Source organism: Drosophila subobscura, chromosome J, assembly GCF_008121235.1.
Source record: "Drosophila subobscura isolate 14011-0131.10 chromosome J, UCBerk_Dsub_1.0, whole genome shotgun sequence".
Taxonomy (NCBI): domain Eukaryota; kingdom Metazoa; phylum Arthropoda; class Insecta; order Diptera; family Drosophilidae; genus Drosophila; species Drosophila subobscura.
This window is the reverse complement of record NC_048532.1, coordinates 15,690,789-15,716,390: the sequence shown is the minus strand read 5'-3', so window position 1 is coordinate 15,716,390 and position 25,602 is coordinate 15,690,789. Positions and strand designations below refer to the sequence as shown.

General features: G+C 45.2%; 2 protein-coding genes across 9 annotated transcripts; one reads left to right on the top strand and one right to left on the bottom strand.

The window, feature by feature from the left end:
• Positions 1 to 610: 610 nt before the first annotated feature.
• Positions 611 to 25,552, top strand: LOC117894183 (chromatin modification-related protein eaf-1). Of its 8 annotated transcripts, XM_034801090.1 has the most exons (12): positions 614 to 993; positions 1,991 to 2,600; positions 2,661 to 3,572; positions 3,640 to 3,892; positions 18,727 to 18,827; positions 19,599 to 20,258; positions 20,433 to 20,911; positions 21,225 to 21,480; positions 21,543 to 21,626; positions 21,684 to 21,851; positions 21,917 to 22,145; positions 22,202 to 25,552. In XM_034801090.1, exons 2-12 carry the CDS (start codon positions 2,103 to 2,105, stop codon positions 22,540 to 22,542), a joined length of 3,981 nt encoding a protein of 1,326 aa, XP_034656981.1. In that variant the 5' UTR covers positions 614 to 993; positions 1,991 to 2,102; the 3' UTR covers positions 22,543 to 25,552. The 8 variants fall into 8 exon arrangements, with proteins under 8 accessions (XP_034656986.1, XP_034656985.1, XP_034656981.1 ...); XM_034801089.1 differs by having other exon boundaries at positions 18,727 to 18,821; positions 19,596 to 20,911; XM_034801088.1 differs by having other exon boundaries at positions 19,599 to 20,911.
• On the bottom strand, positions 6,653 to 10,408 carry LOC117894185 (monocarboxylate transporter 3). The gene has a single exon (XM_034801098.1). It carries the CDS (start codon positions 9,586 to 9,588, stop codon positions 7,135 to 7,137), a length of 2,454 nt encoding a protein of 817 aa, XP_034656989.1. The 5' UTR covers positions 9,589 to 10,408; the 3' UTR covers positions 6,653 to 7,134.
• Positions 25,553 to 25,602: the final 50 nt, after the last annotated feature.

Here is a 25,602-nt window from a genome sequence, read left to right as displayed (position 1 = left end):
CTATCGAGTCGATATATCGGCTCGGACACATCGATAAGTTTGATCATAGCTATTGTTCAGCCCTAGTTTTTCCTCGCGAAAAGTTAGCAGCACTTATCCCAAACATTTGGCTCGGAATAAGCAACTTTTAGCACCCCTGGGTGATGGGGTGGATATATTTGAAAATATCAGGATCCAATCAATGCAAAAGCAAATCAATCATTGTTGGAGATCCATCTCAACGAAATTAATGAATTATGAAAATAGGGTATCCAAAGTACATAACATACCATACTACCGGCTGACACGCAACAAGTTGTCAAATAACGTAAATACCATGCCTACTCACGTAACGGCTTATGCTATTTCTTTTGGAGGACGTTTCTAATTTGATCCCTATTTTTTTAACAATCCAATAAAAAGGCAAACATGAAAACTAGCTATTTGTATGCCAAATTAATTTATCAATCGGATAAACTTGTACTTTTAGCGCTGAGAATCCTATCTTTACGGTAATATTAAGCAGAATATCAAAATCGAGGAAAACGTTATGGGATATGCGGTATACTTTGAATATGAAAAGGTATATTTCGGTATACCTCTGAGAGACAGGCGGCATATTTTTTCGGTAAATCCGCGGTCACACTGCTGCCGACAAATAAAGAACAATAATTCCGTTTGTTGCACAAAAAATACATAAATTTAATCGCAATTGATAATTAATTACTGTGCTTACACATACAAAGTGCATGTGCGTGTGTGGTGGCCGTCGGTGGAACAAAATTGTTAATTAGAGCATCGAAATAGACGCGTGTAAAAATTTGCGGAATTATCGTCGTGGTCGTGTCATTAGAAAAAGAAGAGAGCGAGCGAGCGAACGAGAGCCGCCGCGAAAGCAGCCACCAGGCCATCTCAGTGGCAGCCGTAGCCACTGTTGCCGCATTTGGCCGCCCGCACGCATAAAATATGATCAAATTGCTACGAAATTGATTTCAATTGGCGACTCAACAAAAGGTACGTTCGATAAACTGCTCATTTCCCTTCTCCAACCACCCCCCTCCGTGACCGAGCCCTCTTGTTCAGTGTGCCGCCGCCGCCTCGCCTCGCCTCGCATTCCTCAGCGCGTTCTCTTTTTCTCGCTTCAACGTGTTCTTTGGTCGCCATTGGACGTTGAATCGGCGGCGAACGCCTGGCTTTTGCCTGGCTGCATATTTACATAAAACATGCCGACTGCAGAAGCAGACGTCTCGAATTAGCTAGAATTTCGACACTCGGATTCAATCTGGTGGCAAGTGTCGCCTTTCTTTTGCCACTGAAGATATTTTTTAATTTCCTTTATTACACAGGCATACGCGCGCACATTTGTGTGTGTGTGTGAGTTTCTGTGCGTGTTCGTTCATGTTTCTACACGTGTGTGTGTTATGTTTGGCAGAGATGAGTAATGCTGCGACTCGCGAGTCCGTGGAGCGACAGTGACAGATGTGATTTGCCAGCCAAAGGGTTTCACTAAAAATAAGTGCACTCCCAGTTGCAGCACGATGGAACTGTTTTTTTTGTGTGTTCACGTTCCATTTTAATTAAACACTTGCTTAAATCACTTGTGGAACATTTCAACAAAATAACCCTTTGAACCTGTTACACCCTCCGATATTCGTGACTAATTGTTCGCTCATCTCTAATTGGGAAGGCAGTGTGTGTGCGGCATGAAAGTTGAATAGGAAAAAACAGTCTGCATCGCCGCCGCGGCCGCATGGTAGTTTTATTGTTGTTTTAATTATGGTACATATTTGATCATGTCCGGGGAGCCGTTGCCCCACTGCCGTAGGGCATGGCCTCTTGCTCTCCGTCGATCTTTCGCTCTGTTTATTTGATTTTTTTATTACTCCAAGACAGCTGTGCAGTGTTGCCAGATCGCTGGCGGCGCAAATGTTCCGGTAGCGGGGACTCTCCCTAACCTCAAACTTGCAAATTTCGTTGATGTGTTTTTCTCTTTCGTTCGTACGTTACACAGCAAACGAATCTTCAATGTTTGACGCCTGCAGCGAATCTTGAGAATCATTTCACCCCTCCAAAAAGAAGAAGCAACGGAGTAAGCCAAGAACTTGAGGTTTGGTTCCCAAAGAATGGCGCAGACAACACAGCTGCAGCAGGCAGCGCCACCGCCATCATCGGTCGGAGCAGGCACTGCAGCTCCCGCAGCAGCAGGAGCAGCCCAGGCGCAGCCACCGCCAGTTGCTGCCACAACACCCGTGTCGAATCCATCCACGCCACAGCCACCGAGCAGCAACAATAACAACAACAACAATAATAATAATAGTGTTGTGTCACCCGCTGGTAACAACAATAATAACGTGATGGCGGCACCCGTGCATGCGTTCACACCCGCCGGACAGCCGATATACAACCTATGTACACCTATGCCCGCTCATGGAGGACATCCGCATGCGGGCGGCCACTATGCTGCGACCATGCTCCAGGCACCCATTTCGAGCAGCGTCTATGTGAACCAAGTCACTGCCAATGTGAATCTGCATGGCTGGTCGCACTCGGTTCCCGCCTACATACCCGGAGCAGGACAGGCCCATTACATGCCCCACGGCGACATGCCACAGGACCAGCAGGTGAGTGAAAAGCTATTCAAAAGAGAATCTCCCCATTATTTACTCTTATTCGATCTTCAGGGCAATCCATTGATGCAACAACTGCAGCAGGTGCCGATTAACTTGGCTACCCAGGGCGTCAGTCCCAATCAGCATAATCCTAACATGGGTGGACGCGGACGCTTACGTGGGCGCGGCGGTAGAGGTGGCCCGCGACGCAATGACTACCATCCACGTCATCTGCAACAACAACAACAGCAGCAACAACAGCTGATTCCCCTTCCCCCACAGCAACAGCTGCAGCAGGACAGCGCCGGCGCTGGGGCGCCCAACATGCAACTGCAGCCGGAGCATCAGCTGGTTGCCGGGCCGCCCGATGGGCAAATGCAACCTGTGCCCTACTACCCCCATCCTTACACCTATGGGCCATATCCCGCAGCCTATTTTGCGCCGCAGCATGCGGCCCTGCAGGCTCCGCCCAATGCTGGCGCAGCGGCGGCGGCCCAGCAGGTTACCGGCCCCCCGATCTACATGCCGTTCATGTATCCGAACGCCATGTACAACTGCATGGGAGGCTACGTATACCAGCATCTCATCCCACAGCCAGAGTATCCATACGTGCCCGAGGATGGCAGCCAGCCGGGTGGCGTAGATGAGCGTGGACAACAGCCGGACGGGGGCATGCCACAGATCTGGCATCCCGGCCCCATGTATGCGGAGGAATATGCCGATGTGCTTCAACAGCAGCAGCAACAACAACAGCAGCAGCAGGTCTCGAATCCGAATGGAGCACCTGGTCTCGGCGATGAGCTCAACCACAACAACTTCTCGCTGCCATCCTCGGAAACGGGCAGCATGCTGAGCCCCAGCTGTTCCGTCTATGAGGCGTCGATCCATGAGATGCAGCACCAAATGGGCGTCATGCAGATCTACGACGATGGTCAGATGGCCTCCCTGCAGACCATTCACCCGGGCGCTGGTCCAGTCCAACAGGTAAGTGATGAATCCTTCCATTGTCCTTTCCATTTATGAATTGATTTCTTTCCGTTGTTGCTTTTAGTACGTGGACGAGCTAGCGGAATGCGTTGTGGGACCGCCTGGTGCCATTCCTGTGGAATGGGCAGCTCCGATACCAATGGCCGGTCCAGCTGGCATGCTGCCGCCACCTCCACAGTGGCAGGCGGGGCAGGAATGGCAACAACCGCCAACAGTGGCCATAGAACAGCAGCAGCAACCGCAAATGATTCAGCCGCAGCCACCACAAGCCCCCACACCGACGCCACAGCAGCAGCCGCCGCATCAGGATCAGCTGGGTGAGTGCCACTCCCTCACAACACCCCACAATAGTTGCAAATTGCAATAATAGATTATGGAAAGCATTTGTTGATAGCATTTGTGGGGTATATCATTAATGAATCGCTCTTTGTTTGTGTATTTTTTCGAGCTGTTCCCATTTTCAATTACAGCCAAGTGGGAGAATCGAATCACTTGTTCATAATCTAAACTCAATTTGTTCGATGCTTTTTGTGATAAGCATTAATTGTTAGTTCACACTCAATGCTAATGCCCTTTTCTGTGGGGTATGTCGAGTTGGAAGAGCAGTTTGTGAGGAGGGGATTTCTCATCTTTGTGCAGCATATCCAAGCTTCGGCTTGCCCTGGCATCTCTCTTTATTTCTCTGTTGCTGCATTTTCCATTTGTATTTTGGAATTTGTCATGGCATGCCTTCGATAACGTCGTGTTTATATGCAGCTTGTGTTTTTGTGTTGTTGTTTTGTTTTTGCTTACTCTTGCTTTTTACGCTGCTCCGCTGCCGCTGCCACTGCCGCTGCTCTACTCAGCTTACGGCCGTTCGATGGAGTGTTTTCTGGGCAGGTGAAGTGGAGCCGAGCAGCCACTGTCTCGTCACATGAGCCACACAAATAAACAACATATTCATCAGCAGTACATGGTTCGTTTGGTTGTTGCTAGGCCAGTGGGAACGGCTATGGTTATGGCTTTGGCTTTTGGTCCCCTGCCCTTATGTGGAGTTGGGCGCCGCTGCTTTCGTTGCATTTGTTGTTTGAAGTTCTCTACCCCTTCTATAATCAGCTGCACAAGTGGCTTCCGTCTTAATGTTTGTCGTTTGTTTTGCACGCTTATCAAAACGACGATAGCTGATGGAGAGTTCAAGCTACTGTCCCCTTGTTCCCGGTTGGATTTGTCATCAAAACTAATTATTAATCACTTTAACCATTTCATTCCCATTTCATTTTGCAGCACAGAAATCAGGCCATAAATGGGATCTTCTGCCCTTGCGGTCGATCGAACCACTTGTACGAGTCGTAAATATCTTTATAGACATTTCAAGTGCTGGAATTGACAAACCGATTGGGTTTCACTCACTGTCTCTGCAGCTAGCTGTTGTTGCACTCTCTCCTCTTTCGTTGAATGTGACACTTTTATTGCTGTTTTCGTAGCACTTGGTCCGGTCTGGTTTCTCGGGCCATTCGTATAAATAGCGCCCGATAGCAGCGACCCAAGTGTTTGTCCACAGACTAGGCGATTGATAGGCGATATCGTTGCGGCCGTGTGGCCTCTACCTCTAGTAATGTTCGTACATAACTCTACCTATAGCCAGCTCCCTAGGCTATTGATTAGGCTAATCAAATGGGGGCTCTGGAGAAGGTTTACGATGCCACAGGCATGTTCGCCACCCAGTAAGCGGCGGCGCACGACACCCCAGAAGAGCCCTCGAAGGTGGTAGAGCTCTAGGCCGGTAAATGCAACATTTTAAGTCTAAAAGAAAGAGGTTTTGGTTTCCACTATCTGTTTGGTTTGATCGATGGCTTTTAGAGCAGCATTTCGTTAAAGCAGATTAAAAGCAGCGCCACATGGGCTTCCGCTTGAGTGGGGAAAGAAAATATAACATTGAATATCGTTGAAAATTGTAGTTAAAATGTATGGCAATTTCTTTATTACTATTTATCGATCTCCTCCTCCTCTTTGCTCTTAATCTGCCCAAACACTTATTGTTCTTTTGGTTTGCCCTCCCATGCTTATGCGTATAACAGTTTTTTAGAATATTTCTTGCATTTTTTGTTTTGTTTTTTGTATTTCTTGGTAGCTGCGTGATTCAATATTTCAATATTTCGTTCGCTTATTGCTTATTGGATTTCTAAATATTTCTTGAGTTGAATATTTTTTTGTTTTTATTAAAAATGTATATTGTATGTATTTATGTATAACACGTCAACGTACATTATATATTCGTCAGCTCTCCTCTTCTCGTTTTTTGCGACCTCTTTGTTTCTCTCGGTGTATAACAGTATAACAGAAGGCACAACAAGCCTTCAAAAATGTATTTTCTACTTTTATTTAAGACTCTTTTTATTTAATGTTCTTTTCTTTATTGGCATTTCTTTGCGTTTTGCTTTGCGATTTCTTTCTTTTGATGTTTCCTCTATGCTTTTTCTGTATGTGGACTTTTTGAAACTGCTTCGTAAAATGAGACATAAAATTTGTAATTTGTTTTTGTTTTACAAATAAGTTTTAAAAATTGAAAACAATTTTATTTTTTTATTTTTAAAGTTCCGCTGTGGTTTTTTGTTTTGTGTTTTTAGTATTTGTAGCATTTTTTGTTTCTTAAAAAATATAAAATTTATTAGTTTTTAATAGTTGTTGCCGCCGCCGTCGACTCTTCTTTCTTTAAGTTTTCTTCGGGCCTCCCACTTCGGATCCCTAGATCTAGATCTTCTACAGACACGTACATACACATATACTATTTCTAGCACTACTCTTTGCTACAGTTTACACGTTAGATTTCTCTCGCTACTTTTGTATGACACATTTATGTTTTGTTTAAACAGCTTGCCGTTTTTTCTTCGTAATAACAACAACTATAATTCCTATAATTATTACACAATAATCATAAATCTTTAATAGTAGTAATAGTAATCGTAATGGTTTTCTTTAATATAACAAAACAAATAATAGAAATTATTTTATACAAATATTTTGTGTGTTTTTGTTGCTGTATAACAGTTGCAAAACTATAATCGATATCATTAGTACATCAGTTTACCCCAGGGTTGGTTGCTTTTTTCGTTCTTTGCTTCTTTTGTTGGTGATTTATGAGCGTTTAACATTACATTTTATTAGTAGCCATAAAAGCTGAAGGTTTCTTCCCCTCCGCCCCGGAATCTTATCAGAAAGCTAAAGCCAAGTTTCTTGTAGAAATTCCAGCATAAAGCAATCCTCCTCTATGCTGCTGCTGCTGTTAGTAATAGTTTCCGCTGCTGCTGCTGCTGGGGCTTTATATAGTATATATCTTTTATATATATATTTATGATCCTTGTATATAGGTTTTACTTTTGTGTGTGTGTGTGATCGGTGTTTTTTCCCCACTCTTTCTCTCCCTCTACAATACTCTCGACCCGCTTTCTGTATATAAGTTATAGAAAAATATCTGGCTGGATCTTTCAATCGTTCCCTGGTGTTTCCCCCCTCTCTTTCCTATGTAAATTCATCTCTTTGCTGTGCGCCACATCTCCCCTTGAGCTCCCCTTTCGAATACTTAGAGCTTGGATTCCGATGTCGTTGCTTCTGCGGCCTTCTTCTGTTGGTGCGGGAACATCGGCTGTGGCGGCTCCTCCTGCTGTGGACTGGCCAGCGTTTTGATGATCTTGGGCACTATGGTGATAGGTTGATCCTCGTCATCCTCCGCCTCCTCATCCTGCTCCTCATCGATGGGCGTGAGAGTTTCCACATGGACGGGCGTCTCATCCGAGGGGCTGCAGCGCTTCAGGCAGGGGGCCAAGAAGCTGGTGATCGTCGAGATGCCAAACAGAGCGCCTGCCATGTAGAAGGGCAGATCGTATGTGTGCGTTATATCGTAGATGGCCCCAGCCAGAGGTGTACCAATCAGGGCGGCGAATCCTCTGAACAGAATGAGCAGGCCAAAGGCATTGGTGAGCTTGTCCAGGCCGAGCAGATCGACCAGGATAATTGACGTTAGCGAGATGTAGCCAGAGATAGCCAAGCCAAAGAATATCGACATCGTGATGTACGCCGAGTAGCTGTAGCACAGCGGGGTGAGGGTCACAGCGATGGTCGACACCAGCAGGCAGCAATTGTTCAGTAGCAGAGAGTTGACCTGTGGCAGATCCGCCACCCAGCCGCAGAACACGCGACCCACTGTGTTGGTGATGCCAATGATGGACAGCAGCATGGCGGCATCTCCCTTGGGTATGTTGTGCTCCTTGGCCGCATCCACCAGATACACAAAGGGCACGTACAGTCCGGCCATGCCAAAGATATTCGACACTCCAATCAGCATGAAGACGGGATCCTTGAGCAGACTCACATCCAGCATAGTGTTGACCACAGACTTAACCGAATCGGGTATGCCTAGGCATGGGCAAAGGTCGTACTCCTCGCGATGCTTATCGGCGTCTTGCAGGGGATCCAACTTCTGGACACTCTGCATGCTCTTCTCGTACTTCGTGAGGGATAGCACAGAGTTTCGATAACCAGCCAGGGACTTCTGGGACTGATACTGCGGCAGATTTGTGACGGAGCCCGAGTAGAAGATGTCCTTGCGGGACATGGGTCGCACCATTTTGCCGCTGCCACTGCTGCCCTGCCGCTGGGACAGCGAAATCTTTGAGGTGGCAAAATCTCCGCCTCCGCCTGCCTCCAGATCGTTGCGGGACGTGGCTCTGATGGCTGCCAGCGATGGTTGAAAGCGTTCCGAAGCCGAGGTCTTGCGCACGCGATTGAACGAAGGCACGGAACCATTTTTGGGCAGACCGTGATGGTCGCTGGCCAGGAAGGCGGGCTGTGAGGCGTTTCTGGTCATGGATCCGCCATCATGCGAGTGGTACGGACTGTGATCAGATTCCGAGCTGCGATGCGGACGACGTCCGACCCGTCCTCCGGCAGAGAGCTGGCCATTGCTGTCGGCATTGGGCGGGGACTGAGTTCCACCTCCATTGCGATGCACATCCACCACCTTGGACTCGGTGATGGTTGGGAGTGTGGACACGGGATGCAGGCCTCCCGCCTGTTGGGCCAGCAGCTCCAGATTGAGACTCGAATGAACGCCAGGGTCCGCGTTGAGGGGCATCTTCAGTTTCCGCTCCATGGTGCCATCCGGCAGCTGGACCATGAAATGGGAACCCGCAAATGAGCCACGCTCCAGCTGCAGCTGTTTCTCCTCGTACATGCGCTGCATCAGGGGCTTCACCTTCTTCTTTTTGGGGTACGTGAGGGGTCGCATCATGGCGCCAAAGATGGCACAATTGAGAATGAGGCCGGCAAAGATGAGAATGGCATTCTTCCAGCCATACTCTTCCAGCAAGTACGTGGCGAGTGGGGCAAAGGCAAAGGTGCCAAAGCCCGAGCCACACACTGCAATGCCCGTGGCCAGCGAACGTTTCGTTTCAAAGTAGTAGCCAACGGCCACCACTGCTGGCAGGTAGATCATGCCAAAGCCAAATCCTCCCAGGAATCCGTAGGTGGCCATCAGCATGCTCACCGAATTGCTGAAAGTGCTCAAAACAAAGGCGATGCAGGCAATGATGCTCCCAGCGATGCAAACCGCTCGACAGCCGTATTTGTTGGCCAGCGCCGAGACAATGGGTCCAGCGCTGAGGTACACTCCGGACAGAAGACTGCCCACCCAGGCGACGGTGCCTTTGCCCTCGTGGAAGTAGGCCACAAACTCCTCCAGAAAGATGCCGAAAGTGTAGGCAATGCCGTCGACAATCATGTTGCACATGAAGCTGGCAAAGCAGATGACCCAGCCATAGCCACCGTCCGGCGGTGGCGGCAATTCCCCATACTCGCTCTCATCATCCTCATCCTCGTTCCCCTCGTCGTTGTCGTCCTCTGGAGTGTCGTTTTGTTCTGCGGTCAAGTGGGCCGCCTCCTCGCAGGCCAGTTCACTGTCCGTCCGATCGAATTTGCGCAGGCGTGCCGCAGAGTTGCCCGACACAGCGGTATTACTTCCGCCATTGGTATCCACCATAATGCAGCGGTACTTGTGATGATGCGTTTATTCCGTTAGTGCACACGCTCACGCGGCGAAGTTAAAGGAAAGAGTGCAAGTGCAAGGAGAGAGAATGGTTGGGCGAAGCAACACGCGAGGAGGAAGAAGTGTGTGCGCCCGCGCCTCGTCTGTTCCCGTTCCCGCTTTCGTTTTCGACTGCGATGCCGATGTCGATGGCGGCGATGTCGAGAATTCCGTTGCCAACGTTGACTGTGTTTTTATCTTGTCTGCTGCTGTTGCTCTCGCTCTCTCACGCTACGCTATCGTATCGTTCTGTCGCTCTCTGGCTCTGGCTCACCCCCTCAGAACGGCAGGCAGCATTTGCCACTGTGTTCTCTGACTCTCTCCCAAGCTTTTGCACTCAGTCTCTTCTAATATTTGCTTTTACTCTCACTCCCTCTCTCGCTCTCTCTGTCTTACTGCGACTGCATGCTCCGTTATTTGTGTGTGTGTGTGAGCTTGCTGGCTGTTGTTTTTGTCAATTGTTATTGAGTTTTGTTTTTGCTTTCATTTACTTTTGATAAATAAATGTATTTATTTATTAGCGATAGATAGGCGTAGGCCGTGTGTGCATATATTCAAAATATCTATAAGGTCTCTGCTGCTGCTGCTATTGCGGCTCTCGTCGCTTCTGTCTCTGTGCACTTTGAGCTTTACACTAAAAATTTAGTTAATACTTTTAACTTTTTAAAAACTATGTCAAGTCACGCTTTGTGCCTGTGCTTCTATTGAGAATCGGAATATTTAATAGGTTTTTAAATTGTTTCGAATATTCATTAATGAGAATTTTTGTGTTATTTATTTGTATTTGCAATTTGTCACGTTTTGTGCTGTGCTTTTGCTGCTATTTCTTGTTGTTTGCTTTACTTTTTGGTTTACTTTTTGTTTTTACCGTTGCACTTGCAGCTGTATCGCTGAGGTCACGGCAGAATGTTTTGTTTTGATAGAAGCTTCAGCTTCCTCCTCCTCGAGATTTCCCTGACTTTGCACTTTTTGTATGTTCTTTGCTTTCTGCTGTGCCTTCTGCCTTTGCTTTTAGTTTTTGTTATTTCTTTGCCCGTCGTTGCCTTTGCTTATGTTTCAGATTCAGCTTCTGCTTCTAGTTCATGTGCTTTTTCGGCACTGCTGGTTTTTCGGGGGTGCTGTACGTGTACGGTGCGGTACTCTCGATGATAGGTACGTAGCGCTGTACGTCGTAATAGTCACTGCCACTGCCACTGCAATTGTATAATTTATTGGTGTCTTTGAGTTTTGTTGAGCATTGAATTTCGGTTTAAAGAACGTCCTCCGCCCAACGGATATAGCGGATGAAGTGTCCGCTGAAAACCGTTCTGATCGATAAACGGCGGAGCAGCGGTGAAGCACGGAAGAACCACACCACACACGGCACTGTGCACTGGGGAGGGGAGACACTCACGCCGAGCTTACGTGGTTCTCATCGTCAACACGCGTCCGGACACTTTCAGCTGCATTTGCATTTTCCGACCCAAACCCCAAACCCGCAGCTGTTGTTGTTTAATTCTTGTTGTATTCAAGTATTGTTCAATTCAAATAATTTTGACTTTTTCTCTGTGCTGCCCGCTTGAACAGCAGTGTCGTGCGTCGGACGGGGGGCGGGAGGAGGTGGTGGAGATATATAGAGAGATGCCAACGAAAATAATAAGGAACACAGAACACACGTCGGTCCGCGTCTCGTTCGCTCCGTCAATGTTCCACGTTCTGTTCTTGACTGCTGCGCCGTTCGCTGCGGAATGAAAATTCGTCGTAACCAAAAGCCAAGAGGCGGCAGCAGCAGCAGCAGTGACAGTGCCACTGCCACTGTTATACGATATACAAAGCACACATAGTAGCAGCAGCAGCAGCAATAGCAATAGCAACAAAAACAATTTGAGAAAAACGTTGTAAAACTGCAAAGGAAAAAAAATACAAATGCGAAATGCCTGTGAATGGCTCTCTCTCGTTCTGTCTCTCTGTGTTAGAATGCATTTGAAGTTCAAGCTCACAGAGCGCAAGCTCCACTCTTGCCAGCGAGCAGCCATGTGGCGGAAGCTCCTCTCTCGCTCTCCCTCAGGTGAATGCTTGCTGTGGCTCTCTCTTTGGCTTTGCAGGTATATGCTGATGATGTGCCTTTGGCTTTGCAGGGGTTGCCGTTGCTTTTGATTCTCATACGCCTGAACAGCTGATTGAACAGCAGAGAGTCGCGCAGAGCAGAACCGATGAGGAATTCTCGTACAGAGATTTGGGCAAACAACCCCCTGCGTACCCATCCTCCAAAGGGGTGGTAATTTCGGAATTTGTTGTTTCTGTTGCCGAGGGAAAGCCTGAAAAACCGGTAGCCGCTGGCGCGCCACATGGCGACCAAGCGACCGTATAACAGTTTTGCAATATAACAGAGCGTATGCCCTGAAGCAAAGAGCACGCGACAAAACTGTTGCGCTCTTTAGTTGCGATTTAGGTTAAAGGTTAACCTTTCTGTCCGACCGACTAACACCCCACCCCTCCCCCAAAAAGACTTTTACTTTTCATTCCTACGCATGTGTGTGTGTTTGTGTGTGTGAATCGGTTTTTCGTATGCCGCCTTTTAGGCGCCGACAAAACTACCATTCGAGTGCGAAGATTGTATAATCCGTACATTATCTTAACGTATTTCCACCTATAAAATGCATTCGACACGGCCACCGAGATAAGACCCCTTCGCCGGCTCCGACGCCGCCGGTTTTACCCTCCTCAAGTATCACAATATTTCAGCCCTTTATTTTTTCTGCGTCTCGCATTTGTTGCCAGGCCATAAAAATCGTACAAAAATGTGCTTTGCTTTGGTTTCTGGTTTATAACAGTTTTGTTGTTGTCGTTGTTGCTGGGGTTTTTTTGTTGTGGTGCCATGTGCTATGGTGGTAGACGTAGACCACTTTTGTATGTGCCTTTTTGTTCTTAAGAGACTCTTGAGGCGGAATGGCGCTGTGCCGCTCTCTTGCTAACCAAGTTAGAGAGAGGGAGAGAGCGTGAGGGGGAGAGGAGTGTTCTCTCTCAAGGGGTGGCTTAAGAAGTGGACTGTCGCTCGGTCTATTAGTCTTACTTACTTTGGGTGGTTGTTGCTCGGTCAATGTCATTCATAAAAATTCCATGTCACAAACATACACAGATACACTCTTGGGGGCACACACACACACACACATGCAAGCATGCACTCGATATTATGGGTCAACGCCAGAGGGCGCTATGCCTCTTCCTGCCAATTACTTTTGATTCCGTCTGCTCTCTGCACTGGCTTTTTCCTGCCTCTTCCTTTAGTTTTGCCTGACGTGCCTCCCTTTTAGTGCCGTAAGTTGATTTGCAGGCTTCCTCTATGATTAGCGCATTAGAAGAGCTCAAATGGCCAACGCCTCCGCATTTTCTTTGAATATATTTTTTTGCTGTGCAAAGGAAATTGCTATTTAGTGAAAGGCGCGTGCATGAAATCCGCTCAAAAGGAAAATATAATACGACGTGAGCAAAACTGTAATGCCACAGCAGCGGCAGCCACAGCAACAGCGCGTGTGCCTCCTGGCCGTATAGGATTAAATTATAAATGCATGGAGCTTGAAATGCAAAACGCAGTATAAGCCAGGACACGGCCTGATCCGTGCTACACGTGGCACGCGGCAGAGCTTGACCCATGTCATCAGATGGTAAAGTGGGGAGGACGGCATTCAGGTGACACGCCCCACAAGCGGCAGCAGGTGTCTTTAAATTAGTTGCACCATTTGACAAGAATACTGGGTGAATTCCAACACTCTGGGAATGGGGCCAAAACACAGAGAAAACTGCGAAGAACATTCTAGTGGCAGAAAGGAGGAGCAAACAGCAGAGGGGGCAAGAGATGAGGCACTACAATATATCAGAGATGTTCGGAATGAACGATGGTAGTACAACCCATCCATGACAATCCTTGAGGCAGAAGGTCTCTCAAAGAGAAAGCAAAAGACAGAGAGAGAGAGAGAGAGAGAGAGAGCGGGGAGCAGCTTCCTGCTCTTGCCCCATCTTGTGTTATTTTCTTTATTCCTGGAAAAAAAGGTTGAATGAACCAAGCGACGGCCATGACGATGACTCTGGGCAGTTCAATACAAGCCATGGCCCCCACACCAGAGCACCGAGCACCCTCTTGTCACTGTGCTTCCTCCACCTCTCAAGCGAAGGTGCTAGGGGGGGCATTTTCTTTGTTAATGAAAATGAAAATTGCGCATACGTCGCTTTGTGTGCAGTCAATGTGCTTTGTTTGATTTTTTACGCTATTCAGCGTTTTCTTTTTGTCGCTTTTCCTCTCTTGTTCATTTGGGATGTCGTATACATAGATACATAGATACACATGTGCACAGGTACAGGCTACATCGCATAGATACACGAATATATCTAGTAGATAATATGACGCAGTTTGTGGCTGCTGTGACATGTTTTACCTTGCTCTCTGACGTTCCGTAGTCAATCGCCCGCGCTCAACTTGTTGCTGGTTTTGCTTAGTATGCAACGCACTAGAGCCGCTCGAGCCTGGCCTCTGTATCTGTCAGAGGCATTTGTATCTAGCCCATGGCTGAATGGAGCCACGCTCCATGCTCCACGCTGTACGCATTTATATGTTAATGATGTGGGAGTCAGTCCAACAAAATTGGGTGACGATACAGAAAGGATATACATTACAACAGACGCGTGTGTCCTGGGTACATCTCTTCCCCTGTCGCTCAAATGTCAGTTTACCTTAGCTTCCAGTCGATGCGACTGACTGACCCTGCCTGGTCCTGTCCTGCCTCCCTTTTATGACATCTCTCACTTTCGTTTATAATTTCCCCCGATGGCATAGCATTTGCTCCGATTAACTTTAACAGTTTGTTGCTTTCTTTTTTCGTTCCTCTTATGGTGATGATGATGTAGCGGAGTGCTGCTGCTGCTTGCCGGCAAGAGCGAAGGCGAAGGTCGCTCATCCGTTGTAGAATTATGCAATTTTCACTCTCGCAATCGGCATCGGAATTGCACTCGCAATTTCATTTATTGAGACACAGACAGAGAGAGAGAGAAAGTCGGTATTCTCTCTATTCTCTGTATTCTTTGGGTATTATTTATTGTAAATTGACACAAATGAATTCAATTGAATTGCAGTAGAAACAAAACAATCGCCAAAGAGAAGCTACAGGCTACAGGGTGTCTCGGTTGCTAGCATTTGGTTTCCCCTGTTGCCAGGCGGAGGGTTTTCCGCATTGTAGATTAGCTATCATATTTCCATGAACGCAGCCACAGAAGACACAGTGCGGATAAAGTACTGAGAATGCCGCATAATAGCAGTCCGAGGGGGGTTATGATTCGAATCAATAGCAGCGTGGTCGAATCGTTACGCATACAACGCCTTCTCTTGGTCGGTTACGAAACACTTCCACTCTCATCCTGTGTTCACTGCTCTTCCACATGCACTTGTACACCGCATACACATATCATATTCACATTTGTATATACTATAACTCAGCATTTTGCTCCGCTATGTGCATTCCTTTGTTTCCACGCTTAACCCAACTTTGGACGGACTTTGGTTTGTTTTTCTTGTACCCCTTTGGCATTGGGTATGGTGATTTTAAGGGGATCTTTGCAGACATGGAAATGGGAATGGGTTTAGAGGGTATTCATAGAAATCTCAATGCTGAATATTTAAGTATGAAGTTCCTTCCATTTAGGGTATCGAAACCTTCGACCACTGAAGATGTTACCCTGTTTGGTTCTTTCATTTTTTTATTTCCCTATTTTTTGTGATGGTGTGAGTCAGTCAGTGACTGATTAACAACTAATCAACAATTTCATGTATTTGTACTCGTATCTACTCGAATGAAGAGTGACAGAGAGAGAGGGGGTGGTGCATGGGCCTAAGAGATACATTTATATAGAACAACGCTACATATGTACATCTATATATTTATGTATGTTTTATATGTATATTTTCTAAGTCTTGTGATAATTGTTTTGTGGTCAACGAACGCGTTTTTGTTTTGATTCCCAAATGAACCATGAAACTCGATTGTTTGTTCACTTTTCACTTGCTGTTGATTCTCTCAATTAAAAGCGCCCCCATATCGTGTTTGCATATTCATAGATCTCGCTCGCTCTGTGGCTATGGGGGCTATGGGATCGAAGCTCAATAAGCTCAAATTACTCATAGAGAATGGAGTAGAGCAAAGCCTATGTGTGTGCCCCTCCGGCGCTAGCGATGCCGTTTGCCTCTGCTGCTTCTGTTGCTAGCTAATAAAAATTGAATAAAATCGCGCTTTCAATAACAGCAACAATTAGATTGATCGCGCGGAGCTTCATAGGAGATAGAAAATGGGGCTTAAGGGGTGTATTCAGTATGTCCATAAATGAAACGCACAAATTTGACCCATTTTTGTTGATTATTTTGGATTGGATCTCGGATACCAAATTTGTTACGAAATTCAATGAAGCTTTAAGCAACTGTTATATATTACACACTGTTATACTACCGAGGGGAGTTATAAAGGTTTTTGTATGTTAAGGAAAGTGAAATGCATGATGTGTGGAACTTTTTAATTGAATTTATTTTGGAATAATTCAATAATTAATTTTGTTAAATATTATGCAATGTTTTTTATTGTTATTGATCATCTAGTGTTTTTGTTAGCTTTTGTCAGTAAATTTATAGTAATTTTCAATACGTTTATAGTCAATTTCTGTATTCATATTTTTTGATGGTTTTTTTTTGGGTCATTTCTGAACGATTCTTAATCAAAATTCGAAGTGCAACAAAGATATGTAAGAGAAACTGCCCTACTCTAATGGATTGTTACAGTTCCATCTCCCTACACTCCATTCTTCTCTCTCTACCCCTCTTTTGTTCTTCTATTTTCATCTAACGCATTCAAATGACAAATGGAAATTAAGTACAGTCTCGTATTCTCTCGCTTTCTCGCTGTGTGTGTATGTTGTGTTTTCGTGCCTAACAATTTCCTTGTTTGCTATTGTTGCTGCTATTGTTGTTATTTCTGTTGCTATTGTTGGTGCAGTCAACTTATTGCAATTTACCTGTGCACTCATGTCTGTAATTATCCATCCAACCTTGTGACAGCACACGGATCGAAGCCCACTGTCTCTCACTCGCTCTCACTAGCTGTAGAACCCCCCGCTCGGGTCTATCGTTATGGTAACGTATATCAAAAGCTGTTGCTATTGCAACCCAAAAGCTAACACCCTGGCATAGATTTTTTTCCACATACATATACTAGATATAATATATATTTCCACTATTTTTAATGCATTAATCTCTATGGCAGCAGCAGCTGCTGCTCCACCACACATTTCCATGCAAATATCTATCTCCCGCCTGTGGTTGGTTTTTTTTTCGATTTTGTGCTATATTTATTGAAGTATTTAATAATTCTGTGAGAGAGTCGCTCGTTAATTGCTAATTGAAATTAATTAACACATTCTGAATTCCATGGATATCTATCTCCCGCGAGTTGTGGGGACATTCGGGGTAAGGTTTTAGCTTGCTCTACGATTGTCATATGATGTTTAGCGAAGGGGGAGGCGGACACTTCATAAGTAGGCGTTTAGCACCGCCTTCCTTTCAATTGTCGAGCGAAAGCACTTCGTTAGAAGTACTCCGCTAATTTGTGTCTAAATAAAGCCTTTTTTGTAGAGCAAAAGGAATTGCCACAAATATATAATCGCATGTGGATATGCATTTAGTTTTAGCACGTTTTAAGTTACGTGTTAGAAATAATTACTGGTACATTTTGCTGCCCAATAGATATTGTGGCTCCCCAAAATCTGGAGATATTTTTAATCGTATTTAAAAGAGTATTTTCTGACCCATTTCCCAAGACTGCAATTGCACTTTATTGATTCATCAGTCAACTCAGAGAGGCGTTGCCTCATATCATCTTGGGACAACAGATTGCTTCTGTTTTGTCATCGATTTGGATGACATGGGGATGTGGATCATGTGAATATTGACTCATCTCCCGTTGCACCCTTGTCTCACTCCTCTGTTGGCTTAACCTTGTTCCTCATCCCCATCCCTCTCTGTTTTTGTTTTTCACTTTTCCCATCATTTCTTATCACATCGCATGTCGAATAATGTAGTTTATCTTTCGTATTCCCGTATCTCAGTGGCAATCGAGTGCCGAAGTTCGCTTATACAATGGTTGGGCTGGGCGGGGGGAGTTTTATTGTGATTTAATAATCATTTTTGGCTTGGCGGCTTGTCGATTGACGAATAAATAGTCTATTCTCCGTGTACCCCCACTGCCACACTCTACCTCCGTGCAGTACTCGAGTTTTTGACATGGATTAGTTATGTTTTCTATTTGCACTGATAGCGGCACCCGACAGGCAATCTGTTGGACACAAATTGAAGGCCTGTTGGTCGGTCTGCTTATCACTGAAAATAGTACTTTGCGGAGCAGTAAACCAACACAGCAACAGCAGAGCAACACAATGCTAGGAGCAGAGTGTGGGCTACGTCCATAACTCTCTTTGTTGGGTTTCTCGAGAATTAGAGGTAAATGAAAGAGAAAGGGGCAGGCCTTGGGAACTGGAGCTGTTGGATATACTATGCAGATCGTTTGTTAATATTAAATCCTCACCTTAAGAGTTTCCGGAAGAAAAGTTCACGTTCCATGCATCACTGCACCTCGGTCAAAGATCTTTCTCTCTGTCCAAATTGTCTATTACCTATCACACATTTGCTGTACCAAAGATGGTCTCCTCTTATTGGGAACTTTGTGGACGAAAACAAATCAATTTAAGGGTCGGCACAAAACATTTTAAATGCTTGGAAGAAGAGCCATATCTGTGCCATCGTAGCATCCAGAAATTCATTATGTGTCTGTCGGCTGTTTAATGATGGAACAGAATTCGATCAAACCCACATTCAAGTGCTCCGCTCTGCTCTGCTTGCTCGCTGAAGTTGAAGATTATTTTAGCATCGTTTAGCATTCAATTGGCATCAATTATGGGAAGCGGCGGGATATTGTAAATTAGTTTGTGGCATGTGGCAATTGAATATTTGTCGTGGGATCAGGCAAAAGAAAATGCTGTTTACTGATTGTTTTTTTTCTCCTATTTTTACCATTTCTTTTGCAGTTGTTGAGAAGAATTTGATGAACAATAATAATGAAGTTCCTTTGGAGGAGATTCTGAGCAATGAAAAGCAGCAGCAAATCGAAATGGAGTATCAGCAGCAACAGCAGCAACAGGCGCATCCACCTCCACAACAGCAGCAACAGTTGCCACAACAGATTGAGAAGCAGGCAACGAAAGTGGCTGCCAATTTGGTGGTGGCAACAGTGGCACAACAGCAACAGCAGCAGCAGCAACAGGCGGCTCCGCAGCATCATCAACAGCAACAGACATCGCCAGTGGTGGTGCCACAGCAGCAGCAGCAACAACAGCAGCAGCACCACCATCAACAGCAGCCACAGACCGGCTACCATGAGGTGCAACATCAACAGTCACAGCAGCAGCATCAGCAACATCAACAGCAGCAACAGGCGCCACAACAGCAAGTGCGAAAGCCGCCACAGCAATACAATCAATCGCAACAGCATCAGGTGCGTCGCAAGTACTCGTCGGAGTACAATCATCATCACCAGGGAGCTGGAGGTAGCAACAGCAGCGAGACGGGGATACAGACAACAAAGACCATGTCCTGGACAAACTCCGCGCAGCACAAGAAGTCCACGCAGTCCGTTTCCGTGACGGCATCGCCCAACAATGTTAATAATGGGCCAGGAGGAGCTGCAGCAGCAGCAGCCGCAGGAGGAGGCAGTGGAGGATTTAGCAAATCCGGCAGCTACAGTCACTCCACAAAGACGTACACCAATCAGCAGCATTACCAGCAGCAGCACTATCAGAATAATTATACGAACAACAGCAGCACCAGCAGCAATAGCAGCAGCAACGCTGGCGGCAACAACAACAGCAGCAGCAGTGCCAGCAACAATCAACAACAACAGCAGCAGCAGCCGCAGCAGCAGCAGCAACAGCCCCAAGTGCGCACCTATGGCACGATGAAGGTGCCCTCGTCGCCAGTGGCCAGCAATGCCCCTTTGCTGGAGAGAAAGAACAGTCAGCAGGGAGGTGCCACAGTAGCTGCAGCAGCAACAACTACCTCAACGGCGAGCATAACAGCAACGCCAAGCCATTTCCAGCAACAGGAGACGAGCAATGCAACGGCAACAGCAGCAGCTCCTCAGCAGCAGCAGCAATCACATTACCACCAGCAACAGCAGCAGCAGCCACAACCTGCCACACAGCAACAATATGCTGCACCGCCAGCGGCCGCCACCAAGACCTATAGCAGCTATGCGGCCAAGCGGCAGCATACTGTTTACGAGCAGCCAGCACTAAGCTCCGTGGTATCCGCATCCGCATCCTCCTCCACTTCCGCCAATACCCAGCCGCAGCTGAATCTGGCCCCGCCCGCACCACCCGCTTCGCAAAGCAATCAAAACAGCTCCGAGAGCTCGCAGCCCTCGTGGGCGAGTCTGTTTGCCAACAAGAAGCCAGTGGCCAAGGTGGCACCGTACGAGGCCAACAAGCCAACACCCGCACCGGCGCCTTTGCCAGTTCTACCGCCAGTGCAGCAGTTGGCACCGCCACAGCCACAGCTACAGGTGCAACCTCAGCCGCAAGCCACTGTGGTAGTTGCAGCAGCAGCAGCACCACAGACACAGCCTCAACCTCAGCAGCAGCCACAGGTGCAGCAGCAGCAGCAGCAGCCACAGTCGCAGACACAACCCCAGTCTCAGCCACAGCCGCAACCTCAACCTCAGCCACAACCACAGCAGGCCCCACCAAAACCACAACTGAAGCCGCAACCACAACTGCAGCCACAGCCAAAACTACAGCCACTTTTGCCAGCCCCAACGGCTCATCAGCAACTGCAACTCCCAGCGCCTGTGCCTGCGCCCATCACACCTTTGATAACACCCGGAACGCTCTCCTATTCGGCTGCCTCGGCACAGGCGATGCCAGCGCCCAGTCCCTCGGCATCCATCAAACCTCTGAAACCAGAGCCTGTTGCGCGTCCTGCGGCCCAACTCGATGAGTGGACCAACAAGTATGCAGATTTCCTGACACGCCAGAAGACAAATTTGGCGCCCATCAGCCTGCGTCCCCGAGGACTGACCAATCGCTCAAACTATTGTTACATCAACTCTATACTCCAAGCGCTGCTGGGCTGTTCGCCGTTCTACAATCTGCTGCGATCGATACCCAAGCAGGCGGCGGTTCTGAGTGACGTGAAGACGCCCACAGTAAATGCCATGTGAGTGAGGGATAGAAAGGGAAAAGGGACTTGAGACGCGTGCCACAGACAAGTCAACAGACACCAAGGCACCTTGCTGGCGTTTGTGTTACGTTTGTGGCAGACCAAATGTCGCGCGGCTTCGCTTTGCGTTCAGTGCGTTGTCTTCGTTCTGACGGCAATCGCTGGACGTTGGAGTCGCGTGCACGTGCACTGTTCTTTCAAGGAGAATTCTCCCACTCAATGGAAATTCTCTGTCGAAACAGGCACAAACATGAACAAAAATAGCTACCCTTTGGATGGTATTCTAATGTTTGTTTTCCTTCTTTAATAGGATGTCTTTTATGACCAACTTTTCATCGCTGCCCAGTGGGCTGCGTCTGCGTTTGAACACCCTCAACAAGGCGGCCCAGAACAAGGGCAAAGATGAATTTGCTGGCACGGATCTGCAGTGCGATATTGCCTTTGAGCCCACAGATATTTACAAGCTGTGGAACGACAGCCGCGAGGAGCATGTCGAGGGTCGCCAGGAGGATGCCGAGGAGTTTTTGGGTTATGTTTTGAATAAACTCAACGATGAGATGTTGGAGGTAAGTCACTGCTAAAATATATTTTAATACAATGAATAATGGATTCTCCATCTGTTTTTTAGGTAATTAAACTGATTGCCAAGCCCGTGCCACAGCAGAATGGCCAAGAGCAGCCGGAGCCCGAAGATGGTGGCGAGGTCTGGCAGGTAAGTGAATGTCTTATAAAGGGAATTCCTTTATTTTATTGAAATTTCTCGCCCTAGATGATCTGCAACAATCGCAACAAGGGCAGTGTCACACGCCAAACAGATTTTGGACGCACTCCCATCAGCGACATCTTTCGCGGAGAATTGCGCTCCCGTTTGCAGCGCGAGGGAGAACACTCCACGGATGTGATTCAGCCATTCTTTACTCTACAGTTGAACATTGAAGTGAGTACCGTGGGAGGAAGAACTCCAGCTAAAGGTTTACTAATTCTTAAACTCTGTTTTCACAGAAAGCCGCTTCTGTCAAGGAAGCTCTAGAGATCCTGGTGGGTCGTGATCAATTAGAGGGCGTTACGGGCAGCAAGACCAAACAGGAAGTGGTGGCCTGGCAGCAAATGACCCTCGAGAAGCTGCCAGTTGTACTGATATTGCATTTAAAGTACTTTGATTACCGATCCGATGGTTGCACAAAGATCCTAAAGAAAGTCGAGTTCCCCGCCGAACTGAAGATCGATGCCAGTGAGTGCTAGTCAGTCTTTTGTTATGTATCCGTATACCAATCATTTTTCTTGCAGAGATACTTGGCTCGAAGAAAATCTCCCAGAAGCAGCGTGCCTACCGATTGTTCGCTGTGGTCTATCATGACGGAAAGGAGGCCTCGAAGGGGCACTATATTACGGATGTGTTCCACACGGGGTACAACAATTGGTTGCGGTATGACGACAGTTCGGTGAAACCGATTAGCGAGAAGCAAGTGCTGCAGCCGCATACGCCGCGGGTGCCTTATCTACTCTACTATCGTCGCTCCGATACCATACAGCATACCACACAGCCGCACCAGCAGCAGGCAAATGGAGGCGGTGCATCGGGAGGCGTTGTGGGAGGATCAACATCCAATTCGGACGCCAATAAGTGAAAAGAAACTTGTAAAATATATCAGATACACAGATAACTATAAGTGCTAGGCGATATTGAGTGAGCGAGAGTGAGAGAGCGAGCGAGTGAGTGAAAGAATTTGGTTTTTAGATGCATATACATTATACATATACAAACAACATAGCGATTAAGATATACATATATTCAAGTGGTAAATTAAGCCAAAAGTCCAAAGCGCATGTGTGCGAGATGTGAAGAGTGTGAGTGAAGCAAGGAACCATAGCTCTAAGCTTAGGAATTAGTGATTAAGATGACACATTGAAACGAATTCGTTGTACAAAGTGGCAGAAGAAATTGTTGTATAAAAACTACCGAGCAAAAGGCAGTAACATTCGTAGCAAAGAGTAGCGAAAGTGAAACGAACACTCGGTAAAACTGAACAGCGAGAGAAAAAATATCATCTATAAATTAGTGCTAAAGAAAAACTAGCTACACCCCAATTTACACATTTTCTGTAATCATTTCTTCATGGCACAAAAAAAGTAATCTAGCCATTAACGTTAGTCAGTGTATAGCCCCTCCTGTCCCCCCTAGAATTCTTCGATTTATGACAAAAGATTTAGTGCTGTAAATAGTATACAAAATAACTATATATTGTACTGCAGTTTTACTCGTGTGTGACATGCAGCATGTGCATTTAGACGCCCAACAATATATGGAATGCTTTGAATATGCTTTAAAAAGAATATATAGAAACCAGAAGACTCTCTTTCGATTGGGAGCAACAACCAGATCATAGAACCTTCAACAGAAACACGTTCATTTTGTAATTTATTATTTTATGTTGTTTAGTTTTACTTAGAAATCCGTTTAAGGACAGGCGTATATGATATATTATATCCATATATATTACACAAATTGTTATTCATAGTTAGTCAAACGTCCAACGAGACAGATGGGTACATACATAATACAGATTTTTGGATTCGTTGTGTTTGCGCCTTTATGATATTCGAACACCACAGTTTGCTTAGGTCTAGGGTCGCATATATGTATAGCATACTATATAGGTTTATATAACTTCTTAGAGAATTGTTTGTGGGGATTGAAAGGAAACGAAAATGAGAACTAAAAACAAAACATAAACACTAATCAATCATTTACATATATATTTTCATAGGCTATATAACACCATATATATTATTTATAGATATCGTGCCAATGTTTAAAAAAGAAAACAGCTAAAAAACAGAAGAAACTAAATTTGTAAAACTTGTCAAAGCTTTGTATAGTCATTCGGCTAGGCGATAAGTGAGAATATAATGATTATTCATCAACATATAGACAGACCATCATCATCATCGATAAATGTGCTGATAACAGACAAGTGCTGACATTCAAGTGGATAAATGATTCATGGATCCGTTTGATTGTCAGGACTTCTGAAACACAAAACAATTTATTCTTAAGATAGAACACACATACAGAAATGACGTACAGAAAACCAATATAAATCGATATATGTATAATATATATATTTTGATGTTATACATACACACCAACACACACACACACAACACACATATGAATTAATTGTAAGCCCAAAATTATAGGAAAGCATTTTTTTGATAGAAACTTGTACGCGTCATCTATGCGTTCTGCTAGTTAAAAAATAGGTTCCTAAAATTATACGAGAAAAATACCCGATAAAAACCACAAAAAAAAAAACACAAAACACAAGGAAAATAACACAAAAAACAAGGACAAATGTTAGAATCGTAAATGGAAAAGCGATAAGCGAAACAATAATATTAATAATATAATGGATGTAGTCTAAAGCCAAGCTAAAAAAAAAACCATCAACAATTAACAACAACAACTAACATTATAATACATTTAACTATAAATACAATTTATACAAGAAAAACAAAAAGTAATACCAACCAAGCGAGAAAATTGGTGGCAAAAGACCTGAAAAATGTATCGGAGTAATGTTTATACTATATTAATAATGTATGTATATTTTTGCAAGCGAAATTATAATGTCAAACATATTAACGAAACGATAAAGAATAGGATAAAGCGATAGATCGATCATAAATCGGTAATAAAGACGTAAAACAGTTTCGCTTATATTAAAGTATGATTTTTTTTAACCCTATTTTTGTTATGTAACTTATGGAATACTCCAAAAAGTAATGTTTATTGTATTTTTTTAAATATAGTCCTTTTTTGTCCTTCCCAGCCCTGTGTGGTAGTGCGTTTCATAGCTGTAAATCGATGAAAACCCTGAGTTTATAGTTTAAAATATGGAATATCGTTTCACCTTTTGCCTTAATTCAAAGAAAGCCTTAATTAAATTACCGCCTTTTATGAGATATGCAACTATTTTTTCTGACACACTAGCTACCGACTTGTGCTTGTGAAACGCACTGTACACTCTCTAAATTCCAATATTTTTGTCGTTTCTGTTCCATTTATCGTGTTATATTTTGGTAATTGTTTGTGTGAACCTTTTAACATTATGTTTGTCCCCATGATTTAATGTATGACTTAGTCCTTAAGTAGTTTCTAAGGCTGTGTAACTAAACAAAACTAAAAACAAGAGTATGTACTAACAAAAAAACAAAACCTATGGCTTACGGACATATGTATATCCCTTTTGATTGGTTGTTGTATTTGAGTTTAGCGCCGTACAATTTTTGTTTATTTTGAATATGATTTCGAGGCGGGATAAACAGAAATTGGCAAGTGCACTTACTAAGCGTATAATGAAATACAAATGAAGTACATTATATAATGAATCGATTATAAAAGCCTAAGCTCTAAGTACGATACAAACTAATATTACGATATAAAAAGTGTTTTGTAAACCATTTTCTAAGGCTTGAAGCAAAAGGGTCAACGAAAGGGCTGGAAAAGGCTCACAAGCAATGGCCAGAAAAGCAAAATAAAGTGTAAAAGAACACACAAAAAAATCAAAGTGAAGCAAAGCTAAGCAAAATGATAGCGAAAGCTTAAATATTTAGTCCACATTTTAGTCTAAACAAAAACAAAACAAAGAAAAGGTTAAAGCTAAAGTAAATCTACAAACTAAAAT